The following is a 13347-nucleotide window of genomic DNA, read 5'->3' on the forward strand; positions in this document are numbered from 1 at the left end:
TTGTGAGTAAACTTATTGTTATACTTTTAAAGACAGACTTGTGAGTCTTTATTGTATTTTCAGCGGGAGAATAGGGGATACCAGGAATAACCCATCTAGGCAAGTCAGATTGGATTAGTCATTTTGTAGAGATTCAAACAAATCTACTGAAATATGCTCGGAGTCGAGTGTGGATTTCATGCTCTTTATTCAGCTCATATAGGCGAGGAATGAAAGTTCCCCCCAAACGTCTGCTTTATATATATTATTTACACAATTTGCCCCATGTTATTGGTTAATTCTAAGATTCTCCCGTAGGCCAATCAGGTTGCGGATTCACTTCCACCTGGAGTTGGGTTGGGTGGCTCCTGTGGTCCAATCTGACTACTGCATTCTGGATCCTATTCTTCTAGGACCAATCAGACTGCTGCATAATGGGTCCTATTGTTCTAGGACCAATCAGACTGCTGCATTATGGATCCTAATCAACTAAGTACATAACATCTACCAACTAGCTTCTGTGAATATAGAGGGGATTTGCTCTGCTACATCACTCACTATCATAAGTGAAGGAAGGATACTACTTAACAAATATTTCCTTGCCTATTACAGTGGTACCTCGGGCTAAGTGCTTAATTTGTTCTGGAGGTCCGTACTTAACCTGAAACTATTAGCACCACTTTAGCTGATGGGGCCTCCTGCTGCTGCTGCGCCGTGGCTGCATGATTTCTATTCCCATTCTGAAGCAAAGTTCTTAACCTGAGGTAATATTTCTGGGTTAGCGGAGTCTGTAACCTGAAGCGTATGTAACCCGAGGTACCACTGTATTCTAAACATCCCCACAAGGGGGATGTTTCTAGCTCTCCTTGGTTTTCAAACCCAGCCTGTGCGGCAACCTGAACATGCCAATACCTTCTCTGGAAAGGCTGGGATGCTGGGTGCCTTCCATATAATGTTGGGAAATGGACGCTTGCCCCTTCCTCCGAGTGGGTGGCTGTTGCAGATCCTTGTGCTTGGTCGCTGTCCCCAAGTAGCCAGAACACAGATGGTCAGGTAGCCATCTAAGAGTTCCCCTTGACACCTGAGGAGCTGGCAGGATGAGAGGCCTGCTTGGGTGAGAGGGGATGCTTTGCTGCTGAAAGGGAACTAGTAGCCCACCTGCCAGGGCAGCCGCTGAGACATAAAAGGCAGCAACACCTTCTGCCCTCAATAAATTTTTCTAGAACCTCCGCTATCTGACTGTGTCCTCATCCAGCTCAAGTAAGCCTAACGGGCCACAGATTTTCCTACTTGGGGCCACACGCGCAATGACCCCCGGTCTTCTGTAGAGATTTGAAATGTCAGTGAATCTAACAGATAATAATCAGCACTCCTGCCAAACTGCAAGCCTCCATGATTCTCTGGGGAGAAACCATGACATTTAAACCTTTGCAGGGATTGTGACCTGGATATAAAAGAGAGAGGAGTTAGAGTTATTGAGGAGGTTTACAGATTCATTTTTAAAGCAGTTTTTCAACCACTACTGATGAATGTGAATGTTACAAGACAGGGGCTCCTCTACTCCTTGGGGAACATGTGTCATTGAGAGGAGAAATATTTCCTGACCAGAAAGCAGAATGCAGGTAGATTCTGGGAAAGCCTCATGTAGTTTCAGATATTATGATCAACAAGTTGGGATAAAGTTTGGGGACGTCTTGCTGCTGTGAAGCTGGTGTGAAAAATAAAGAAAGGAGGCACATCCTTCAGAATAACCCAGCCATGATGAATACCTCAGTTGCTTAAAGCATGGTGCTGATACGGCCCAGAACGTACCTTACATAATAATAATAATAATAATAATAATAATAATAATAATAATAATAATAAATTTTATTTATATCCCGCCTTCCCCAGCCGAAGCCGGGCTCAGGGCGGCTAACAACAATTAAATAATCAAACAATCAAATAAGCCAACATTCTAAAAACATTCCATTATAAAAATTAATTAAAATCAAATTAATGGCAACCGTTAAGCAAAATTCTGTGCAGGTTGCCAGAGGAGGGAATCAGGCTGGGCCCTGACCAAAGGCCTGGTGGAACAACTCTGTCTTGCAGGCCCTGCGGAAAGATGTCAGGTCCCGCAGGGCCCTAGTCTCTTGTGACAGAGCGTTCCACTGGTAATAGTGCCAGTTCCACATATAGGGATGGTGTACATGAATAAAGGGCTTTTGTGATGTCATGTTGTACTTTAATGTTCTGAACTGCCTGTGATCTCCTAATGAAGGGTGGTATACAGATTTAATAATAACAATTAAATTATCTCAATTACACTCAAGCTTCTGGAAGGACTTTCTGAGAACCTCACAGAATAGCCTCTTCTTGGATTGTCTGGGTGGAGCTACTGATGGAAAGCATATCTCACCAAAGTCTCCCAGGATGCTATATAAGCAGGCCTGGTGGCCCGCATGCCATTCACACTGAATCCTAAAATGTGGGCCAAGATCTTCTTACCATTTGTGGGAGTCCTTTGCGGGGCCAGCCTGCCACTGACTTCTTCTCAGGATGCTCCAGGTGAGTTTGCTTCTCTTTCCTTCCTCTTTGCAGCCTTCTCATGCATGTACCTGAAATCTGGGCATCTGGAACCACCCTTAGAAAGAGAGCAATAACAACCCTTGGGTTCTCTTCCTCCAACTTTTCTGGAGGAATAGGGATAGTCATTTCAAAGTCTTTCCAAAAATAACCTTTTATTAACATTTGTAAGTGCCTGTTTCTGTGTGCTGAGATCTTTGTAGATTTAGGGGACAGAAGAGACATTCTTCTGATAGGGGCAAAGAAGGCAGGGCTCTCACAAACTAGGTAGCTGAAATTATTTAGCTGAGATTCCTGCATTACAGGGGGAGGTTCAATCAGGGAGGTTCTCTCTTTACAGGGAGCGCAGCTATCATCAAGGCTTGACCGAAGAATGGTACACTCCTTCTACCTGGGATGGTCTTCCTCTTCCACCAAGCATGCAGCTTCGGGAGGGACGCACATGAAACAGGGGGACACATGCCTAGCCAGCCAGGTCAGCCAGATCAGCCCTGGCGACCAATGGGGTGACAGATGTCTCAGTCGGATCACCCTCATATCCCTCTCGAGACGTCTCCTGTATGAGACAATGTGTGCAGAACTAGGTATACACACAATGGAATATTGGGTGTGGGCTAGCACTATAAAATACGGGTTGCATTTCCATTTTGTTGCCAGCCTTTGAGTCTACTCTCTGACCTACTTACGGACTCTGATAAATCCAGAAGTTCCAACTCTTACATAGGAAAATCAGATCTATTGGTATTCAAATCAGATCTTCAAACCCTTGTATAATTCGAGTGAGCAATATATTTATTGCAATAGTCAAAACAGATTAAGGTACATGGGGGGGGGGACATCAAGTCAGGTGTAAATAAAATTTGCTCCTCCAAGATAACAGGGACACATATCTCAAAAATAATAATTTCTGTCCAACTCAGGACCTTTATCTTAGCCCATTTCTCTTCTTCTGCTGGAGGCACTTTGGCTTGATTACTTGTGCCACGAGCTGTAAATGTCTCTATGGCACACTGGTGTTGATAGTGATCCAGCGTGGAATCTGGGGAATGGGCAAACACATTAGTTAAAGGGGTGCAAGTTCCAAAAACAATAGAGAACTGGGATTATTCAGCAATGGTAGAAGGTGCTGGAGTTGTTCAAGGAAGGGAAAGGGACTGAAAGGAACTCAGGTGAGCCAAATGGGGAGCCTGGGCTGACTTAGCTGTAGAGCTACTCTGAAAGAGAAGCAAGCAGAGCAGGATAAGATTCTGTGAGCAGGCTGGGAGGGAAATGGTGGGAGGAGACTTGGGACTTGACATGGGTTTTTCCATTCCCAGACTCCCTCATAGTTTTCATCCTACCCCCAAGCCCCAGTTCTCATCAGCTGTGTGGCAGTCTTCTCAGAGAGCATAGAGGAACAACTGGAAGTGACCTGGTCACGGCAGACAGCAGGAAATCTAAGCCTTGAGCCTCTTGCATGGAGGGAGCTGGTAATAAACCCCTTCACCGCATCCAGCTCTGTGATCGTTTCCGCAAGCGACTGGGAGGCAGGGGAGAATGTTATCTGCACAGTTCAACTCCCATCCCTGCCTCAACCGAAAACAAGAGAGACCAGCAAGAAGAAAGGTAAGCGGGAAGCAGGCCTGCTCTCCACCCTGCAAATGGTGTCCCTAATTTCCCAGCAACCTCCTGAGCAGGAAAGAGATTACTGAAAATACATATCAACATAGCACCACTTAGAAGAAACACAATATACCAATGTGGGCAGTGAGATCTGGCAATGCAAAAAAACGCTATCCTTCTTTTTCAAACCCAGCCTATACACCAATACCTTCTCTGGGAAGGCTGGGGTGCTTTTTGTGCTGGGCGCTTTCTTTAAATATGTTGGGGAAAGGAGCTCTGTAAATATTCCTGGAATCTCCACTATCCCACCTTGTCCTCATCTAGCTCAAGGAAGCCCCATGTACGTGCCACAGATCTTCCTACTCACATCCACACACACAAGAACTTCAGTTAAATCCCCTTTGCTCCTGAAAGCTTTCATTAAGGATCTACACCCTCTATCTACAGATTAAAAATGTTTGTCAGAGAATCCAGCAGAAAATAATCAGCACTAAATGGTGTCATAAATGTTGTCCATCAATTATGTCTAAACTTAATAGCTGTTGCCTCTCCCTTTCTCTCATACTTTCCCCTGCCAACCATAAAGAAAGCAGCCTTCAGCGAGCACAGACAATCCTCACCGGCATGGTCATAGGGCTCAATGCAAGTGAAGTTTCTGTCCAGTGGGTGAAGAATGCCCTCCTTGAAGGTCACCATGTGAATCCCCGAGTCTTGAAGGGCAGCATCAAGGATTCCCTCTTGGCCTTCAGCCAGGTGCTTGTCCCCTACTCTGACTGGAACAACGGCACTTCATACTCCTGTACGTTTACCCGCACAGCAGGCATCGAGGAGCCCACCCAGAGGCCTGAGGAGAAATCCCAGGGTGAAAAGTGATGCACACCCCTTGCTCAACCTATCCCAGTTTTCCCTCCTTAGCCTATCCCAGATTCAATAATTTCCATGTAATTGTATAGCCTAAGACTAAATAAAAGTGAGCAAACTCACAGATATTTCATGATGTGATCACTTGATTGAGGTGGTGGGTGGGTTCTGGAAAGAAGCGGGGCGGGGAATGGATTAATCTCCCTGCAAAATCGTGTTAAAGTTTGATTATTGTAGAAGCAAAGTTTATTTAGCACATAACCATGAAGTTCACTAGAACGCTTTTGGCTAGTCACTGTCTATCCACATAACCCACCTCACCAGGGTTTTTTGAGGATAAAATGGGGAGGCAGAGTACACTGTATGCATACTCTCCAACATTCCTCATTTGAAAATAAGGACATTTCTCACTCTCACTCCCTCCGCCATACGATCCTTCTCAATGTCACATTTTTAATCTGTTGCCCACTCCTGCAAAACATTTCCTATCAGATGAAGGTTCAGACGCTTGCCCTGGTGGCCCAGTCCACACATTTCAAGACCTCCCTAAATGGCTAATTTAGAGTGTTCTTGAAGCTACCAACATGAGTTTGACCAAACTGCAGGAGGCAGTGGAAGACAGGAGTGCCTGGCGTGCTCTGGTCCATGGGGTCACGAAGAGTTGGACTTGACTAAACAACAACAACAAATAGCTAATTCAGGGGCAACTGTGCAGAGGTCACACTATAAGATACAGGAGGTTTTAAGCCAATGTTGTTTTTCAAACCCAACCTTTGCAGCAACTTGAACACACCAAAACCAATTGTTGTCCATCAGTTATGTCCACACTTAATAGCTGTTTCCTCTCCTTTTCTCTCATACTCCCCCCACCCCAAAACGTAAAGAGAGAAGGGAAATGGTCCCAGGATCCTAACATTTCTTCATTTCTTGGGTTTAGGGGGATCCCCACCACTCATAGCTGTCAACGTTTCCATTTTTTTAAGGGAAATTCCCTTATTCCGAATAGGATTCCTCTCAAGAAAAGCGAAAAGTTGACAGCTATGCCACCACTAAATCTATAACAATACACTCATTGGATCATGTGATTTTAAGCAGTCCCTGGACATCGCACACACAGTCCCTCTACTACCCTGACAAAAAACCTTAGTACCGATTTTCTTTGGTAAATTTACACAAACAAACCAATAAATATTTTTTTAAGAAAGAGGCAAGATTAAACCTGCTCCAGTCCCCCTTTCGTCCCACCCAGGCTGCCCCTACCCTCCGCCTGCCCCTCAGAGCTGGCGCATCACACACAGGGCTGGGCCTTGCTGGTGGCAGTCTCTCCTCCTCTTCGCCTGCCCTCTGGCAGCTGCTACAATCGACAGCATGTGATATTGCAATGTTCCCTGCCCTGCTTTCCATGACCCCCAGAGCGTCACTTCAATCCTGTTTGTCTTCATGTAGCTGCTGTCCTTTGAACCAAGTTCTACTCTAGAGCCATGTTCACAGGCCACGGCCATCCACCAGGGTAGCACAAAAGCCCACTTCTGTGTAGATTCTGCAGCCAGCTGGTAACCCCTCCCTCCGTCTGCTTCCGCTACAGCCAGCAAGATCCTCCATTTCACTGGCATTCCCCTCCTGTTGAAAAATTGCAGAAATCTCCTCCTTCCCATCTTCTCACCCACAAATACGGCAGAATTGTGTTCTGGCTCAAATCCAAAAAATGACACTAATTGTAAACCTGTAAAAATACAAGGGTATGGCCCTGTGTGGTGTATCACAATAGCGCCAGCAAGAATGAGAAGGAAATATACAAGGAAAGGAGTCAACTCCAGGGGGCCGTGGGTGCTTGGGCACCCACAATAATGTAATTTGCAGGGACTGGGCACCCACAAAGTCAATGAGCACTATGTGCAGGCGTGTGCGTGTGATGTTGCACCTCCATGTTACGGCTGTGGGCACCCACAATCCTGCGGGCAAGATGGCACCCCTGTATACAAGCCCACATCCTGTGTCCTGACTCCATGCATTGCAGCTTGAAGAACCGGATTGGGATTAAGAAGACTGGTTGCTGGGATTCCTGCAAAAAAACTGAAAATAAAACAGCCAATATTGTAATGCTGTTATATAAATCTATGGTGTGACCTAAAATATTCTTACAAAAGTTGAATGCCTGCCCTTCTCTTTGCCGAGTGGGGGCAAGAGTCCATGGGGTCCCTGGCACTTACACAGGGTCTGTGTCCCTTTGGAGGTATAGAAAACGCAGTAAAGACTATTATTGTTGTTGCTTAGTCGTTTAGTCATGTCCAACTCTTCGTGACCCAGTGGACCAGAGCACGCCAGGCACTCCTGTCTTCCACTTCCTCCCGCAGTTTGGTCAAACTCATGGTTTATTCACCTATTTACACCTTCAGTCTGCATGGTGGGAGTACAAATCTTACAGCATGGTCATTTAATGGGGCAGCAGCGCAGGCATCCTTCAGCCTACCTGCCCAAGATGGAGCTCAGCTCCTCTCCTGCCGCTTCTTCCCAGGGAACCTTGCTCAAAAACTGCCTCTTCCTGTCCCTTCAAACACCCCAGCCCATCACTTGAAATCCCTGCCTCTGTTCACACCTCAGGGCAAGGGGAAAGGAGTTTTCTTGTGTTGTTAATGGCCCTCCATTATACACATTAAGGCACCAGGCAGAAATGTTCCTCTTTAACCTGATCTTTGGTTGGTTGCTATCCAATGCCCTTATAAAACGTGTTCTGGACAGATCATAAGGTTATTTTCATTTTCATTTTGCTTATGTATTTGGTGTTTTTCTATTATGATTTTATCCTTTGTGGTAGATTTAACAAGAAAAAGACACACGCACCAATAAATAAAATTCCGAAAGGAGCAAGATCAAACGCGGATGCCCAAAACATTTTTTTCTAAAAAAAGTCAAGACTCAAAGCGCTTTGCTCCACTCCCCCTTTCGTCCCACACAGGGTGTCCCGGCCTTCTGTCTCCCCTCAGAGCTGACACATCACATGAGGCTGGGCCTTGCTGGTGGCAGTTTCTCCTCCTCCTTGCCTGCGCTCTATGAGAAGCCATGGAGAGGCAACGCAATGCTCCCTCGCTCATTCAGGACACATGCAGGTTCAACCTCCTCACCAAACTCGGCACTGGTGGGGAGAAATTGGGACATTCCAGGGTCAAATCAGAAACTGGGGTGGCTTTCATAATTCTAGGACTGTCCCTGGAAAATCAGGAGGCTTGGAGGGCGTATCTGTGCCACCTTCAACTCTTTGGTGAAAAGGTGGGATTTGAATTTAATAATAAAGAAAAATGATAAACCACCAGTTGTATCCAAGTTGGGGGTTGCAGAACTCTGAGTTCTGTATACAGTCATACCTCGGGTTAAATATGCTTTAGGTTGCGTTCCACGGCAACCTGGAAGTAACGGAACAGGCTACTTCCAGGTTTCGCCACTCACGCATGCGCAGACGCTCAAAATGACATCATGTGCAGTAGCAGCGAATCACAACCCGTGACCGCGCAAACGTGGGTTGCGTTCTGCTCAGGATGTGAACGGGGCTCCGGAATGGATCCCGTTCGCATCCTGAGGTACCACTGTATATGTGGCCATCCCATGTAATCCTTAGAACAGCCACTGGAGAGTTTCATATTTGAATCTGGGTCACATTCCACCAGGCTCAAGTCCAATATCCTGTCATATGCTTCACAGTATCTTCCCTCCATACAACATGCTCATACTCAGCTCTCCTTTTAGTGTCTGATGATGAAAAGAGCAAAGAGGCTTCTGTAACATTAAAAGGTAAAGGTACCCCTGCCCGTACGGGCCAGTCTTGACAGACTCTAGGGTTGTGCGCCCATCTCACTCAAAGAGGCCAAGGGCCAGCGCTGTCCAGAGACACTTCCGGGTCACGTGGCCAGCGTGACAAGCTGCATCTGGCGAGCCAGCACAGCACACGGAACGCCTTTTACCTTCCCGCTGGTAAGCGGTCCCTATTTATCTACTTGCACTTAAGAGTGCTTTCGAACTGCTAGGTTGGCAGGCGCTGGGACTGAACGACGGGAGCGCACCCCGCCGCGGGGATTCGAACCGCCGACCATGCGATCGGCAAGTCCTAGGCGCTGAGGTTTTACCCACAGCACCACCCACATCCCTCTGTAACATTACTTAAGACTTTTGCTTTATCTATCTCTAGCACAGTTTCCCATCAACACCCACAAGCCCCTTGAGGGCCTCCCTTTAGTCCAATGCTACAATCTGCGTCAGGCCACGACATAAATTCATTTGATAAATCAAGGGCTAAATCAACTTCTGCTATAATTTTGATTCAGGATAGCCTACTGCCATCAAAGCATTAAAAAAAAACATCAAATATAAAAAAAACATATCTGGATAAAAGTTGTTATCAAAACCTAAACTAATACAAGGATGCATCTGGTTCATATCTGAGGATACTAAAAGCAGCATTTGCTGTGAACACCATTCATTTAACTACCGGTAATCTATAAAAGGGGGTTAATTAATGAATTGAGATTAATTAATGAATTAAGTCAGGCCCATTCCATGTTTCTTTCTATATCATGGGTGTCTGATGCTGGTGTGGTTGCTCAAGAGTAAACAGGCAAGACTCTGACCTGTCTTTTCCAGGCTTTATTCTTGGTGCAAACTATTTACAGTGAAGAGCGTCGTAAATTCATGTCTGGCTCAATCGCTAGCAGAATCTGGGAGTGGTTGGTCTTTGTACCTCCCCCAGCATAAAAGTCAAGTCACCCCCAATGTTATGTACTGAGTTGAATAGGATTCAAAAGACAGCAGTCTGATTGGTCCTAGAACAATAAGATTCAGAGTGCAGCAGTCTGATTGGTCCTAGAACAATGCAGCAGTATGATTGGTCCGCAGGAGCCACCCAATCCAGCTCCAGGTGGAAGTGAATCCGCAACCTGATTGGCCTACAGGAGAATCCCAGAATTAGCCAATCACGTGCGGCCCATTGTGTAAATAATGTATATAAAGCAGATATTTTGGGGGAACTTTCATTCCTCACTACTATGAGCTGAATAAAGAGCATGAAATCCACACTCAACTCAACTGGTATATTTCACCCAACCTTTTTTGCCCTTCCCTGCGCCGAAGCCTACTGCGCAGAATGGGCGCTGGCAGGGGCGTACTTCCCGCCTCTCCGGTTTGCTCAGGCTCGGTGTTGAGGCTCTCCCTAGCATCCTCTGGTCCCTGCACCTCTGCTCCACTGGAGGTGGGGCTTTCCTCCTCACCGGAAGAAGAACTGCTTCGCAAGATTTTCAAATGCTCCCATAACACAACTGCCCTTCCATCTCTCGCCTCTGAGTTGATGGCAGTTCCCTGACAATGGGACATAAGCATATTGGTTCAAGATAGGAAACTGAGAGCAGTTTCTGATATGCAGGTGTGGCCTCTCTCTGAAGGACATCACGCACAAAATTAGAAAAGTCTATTTCGTTCCTTTTTTAAGAAGTTAAATTGTGCTACAGTGGGTAAGCTATAGCACACCTTCCAGTGTCCCTGGAACTGGCAAAAAAAAACAGCAAAAAAGTGGAACTATTGGCCACAATTTTTTTCAGCAATTTAGCTGAGATGTCTGCGTAGCAGGGGGGTTGGACTAGATGACCCCTGGGTCCCTTCCAACTCCATCGTTCTCTCATTCCATGAGTCTTCAATATAGAGAAAGAGAACTTAAGAAAATGGTGGCTCATTTGGTATAACAACCTGTTCTCCACATGGCCAACCAAATGCCCCACAAGCAGTACCTGAGTGCAACAACCTGGGATGCAAATTAACATGGTTTGATGTTAAGACACTTGTAAAGGTAAAGGGACCCCTGGCCGTTAGGTCCAGTCACGGACGACTCAGGGGTTGCAGCACTCATCTTGCTTTATTGGCCGAGGGAGCCGGCGTACAGCTTCCAGGTCATGTGGCCAGCATGACAAAGCCACTTCTGGCGAACCAGAGCAGCGCACAGAAACGCCGTTTACCTTCCCGCCGGAGTGGTACCTATTTATCTACTTGCACTTCGATGTGCTTTCGAACTGCTAGGTGGGCAGGAGCAGGGACTGAGCAACAGGAGCTCACCCCGTTGCGGGGATTCGAACCGCCAACCTTCCTTCCAATCAGCAAGCCCTAGGCTCAGTGGTTTTAGACCACAGCATCACCCGCTTTTTAAGACACTTGGAGTAAGTGGTTAAGTCCACATGAGGGCAGTAGGAGGCTTTTTACAGATAGACTGACTTGTGCACACACATCCATGCACACACAAGAGGGGGTGGAGTCAAGTTAAGGGTGGGAGATGGGGTTGGGAGTTCACAGATAAGAGTTTTAAAAAATTAAAGGCTAATGTAATTATATTTAAAAATCAAAAGTTGTGGTAGTGATTCAAGTTAGAGTGTGAGATAAAGGAGAAGACAGAAAAGAAAGGAAAAGAAAAAGAGGGGAAAGTCCTTTTGAAAATTGGTGGGGGAATATATTATTATTGTTGTTATTATTATTATTATTAGAATTTATATACCACCCTATACCCAGAGGTCTCAGGGCAGTTGTCACAGAACAAAATCAAAATATAAAACCATAAAATATGAAATAAAAATAAAAACAACCCAATAACTCACCCTCCCATATGCATATAAATATACTGTTTAGTATTCTTGTTTGTTTGTTTGTTTGTTTGTTTATTCAGAAAAGACAAGGGGGGAAACCATAATAGTAAGTAAATAGGAAAAAAGGGGGAAGGAGGGGATGGAGAAGTAGATACTAAAAAAAAAAAGCAAAAAAAATCAAAAATTCAAAATGTTGAAGTTGTGAGATTTAAAAGATAAAATAGGGATGAAATGGGCAAAGGTAAAAGAAGTAAAGTAAAATAAGATTCTTTAATGAGAATTTTTAAAAAGATTAAGTGAATAAATTGGTAATAATAATAATAATAATAATAATAATAATGAAAAATGAGTAAGAAGTGAATAAAAATGGATGCATAATGATTCATAATGTATTAATAAGAAAAAGGGGGTTGTGTATATAACTAAAGAAGAAGGGGGTGAGATTGTTTTTAAAGGGAACAAGAAAAAGGGGCAGCTTTAATTCTGCTGTGGGGCCCCCACGACTTGGATGTCAGGTCCCTAAGTCTAAAACAGGGGGTGTTTTTCTATTTCCATCTTTTCCAATCTCTGCAGAATGTGAAGAGGACAACAAGGTTTTAGAAAACTGGATAAAAGTGTAGCAAAGGCGCTCCTGCAGACCTTGCTCTCTGCTGCCCTCCTGTGACCTTTCTGATGAATGCACGCGGTTCCTCAAAGGAATTTGTTCCAGCTCAGCACTGCTGCTAACAAATAATGCTATTAGCAAATACAGTATGAGGTCTTTTCCAGAGCACCCATGTGAAATCATCATCGGACCTGGGATTACAGTGGGCAATAAATTGAGATGAGAATAATAATCATAATAACAACAGTGTGATTTTGTAAAACGTAAATTTAACATGAGGTTTTATGAAATGTATTTGTTTTGAGACTGCAGGTTTTATTTCTATTTTGATCAGTTTGACGTCAACTTGTTTTTAACTTTTTTATTGGTATTTTAATTGAATATTGTTTTGCGTAAACTGCTTAAATGTGTGCGCGCGTATTTAAATTAAGCGTTATAGAATTATTGTGAAAATGAAGTAAAATTAAACACGTGCTAAACTTGACCAAGCTCTATACCAATCAGCGAAGATAGTTGGTTTTTTTAAAAAAAACTTTCTCCCAAAAGGGTTCTCTGCGATACATGACTGCCCAAAGTAAGCATGGCCGCACTTCCTCTTTTCTCGTGCTGCCCCAAACCAACATGGCCGCGCTTCCTCTTTTCCCATACCGCCCATAACCAACATGGCCGCGCTTCCTATTTCCCCATACCACCCATAACCAACATGGCCGCGCTTCCTCTTTCCTCGTGTTGCCCCAAACCAACATGGCCGCACTTCCTCTTTTCCCATACCGCCCATAACCAACATGGCCGCGCTTCCTCTTTTCCCACATCGCCCATAACCAACATGGTCGCGCTTCCTCTTTTCCCATATCGCCCGGAACCAACATGGCCGCGCTTCCTCTTTTCCCATATCGCCCGGAACCAACATGGCCGCGCTTCCGCTTTTTCTATATTGCCCGGAACCAACATGGCCGCATCAGCAACCCCGCCTCTCTCCCACTGCTAAATTGAAGAACAGCATCGCTATTTTTAAACACGGCCCCAGCCCACTTTGCTCTAGTCCCCCCTTTTTTTAACATAGCCGGGAAAAGAATCGACTGGCGCCTCCCTTTCAGCGGTTACATGCCCCACACACGCCTG

At 45.2% G+C, this 13347-nt stretch overlaps 1 protein-coding gene across 1 annotated transcript in view; it reads left to right on the forward strand.

Moving 5' to 3' along the window:
* Positions 1-5136, forward strand: part of LOC310663080 (uncharacterized protein) — a 192067-nt gene extending 186931 nt beyond the window's left edge. The window contains exon 4 of the mRNA XM_083410690.1: positions 4736-5136. Coding sequence (XP_083266816.1) covers positions 4736-5022 — 287 coding nt within the window. The 3' untranslated portion in view covers positions 5023-5136. The remainder of the gene's footprint in view (positions 1-4735) is intronic.
* The last annotated feature ends 8211 nt before the right edge of the window (positions 5137-13347 follow it).

The sequence above is a fragment of the Podarcis tiliguerta genome, assembly GCF_965153285.1.
Source record: "Podarcis tiliguerta genome assembly, chromosome: 13".
Lineage (NCBI taxonomy): Eukaryota > Metazoa > Chordata > Lepidosauria > Squamata > Lacertidae > Podarcis > Podarcis tiliguerta.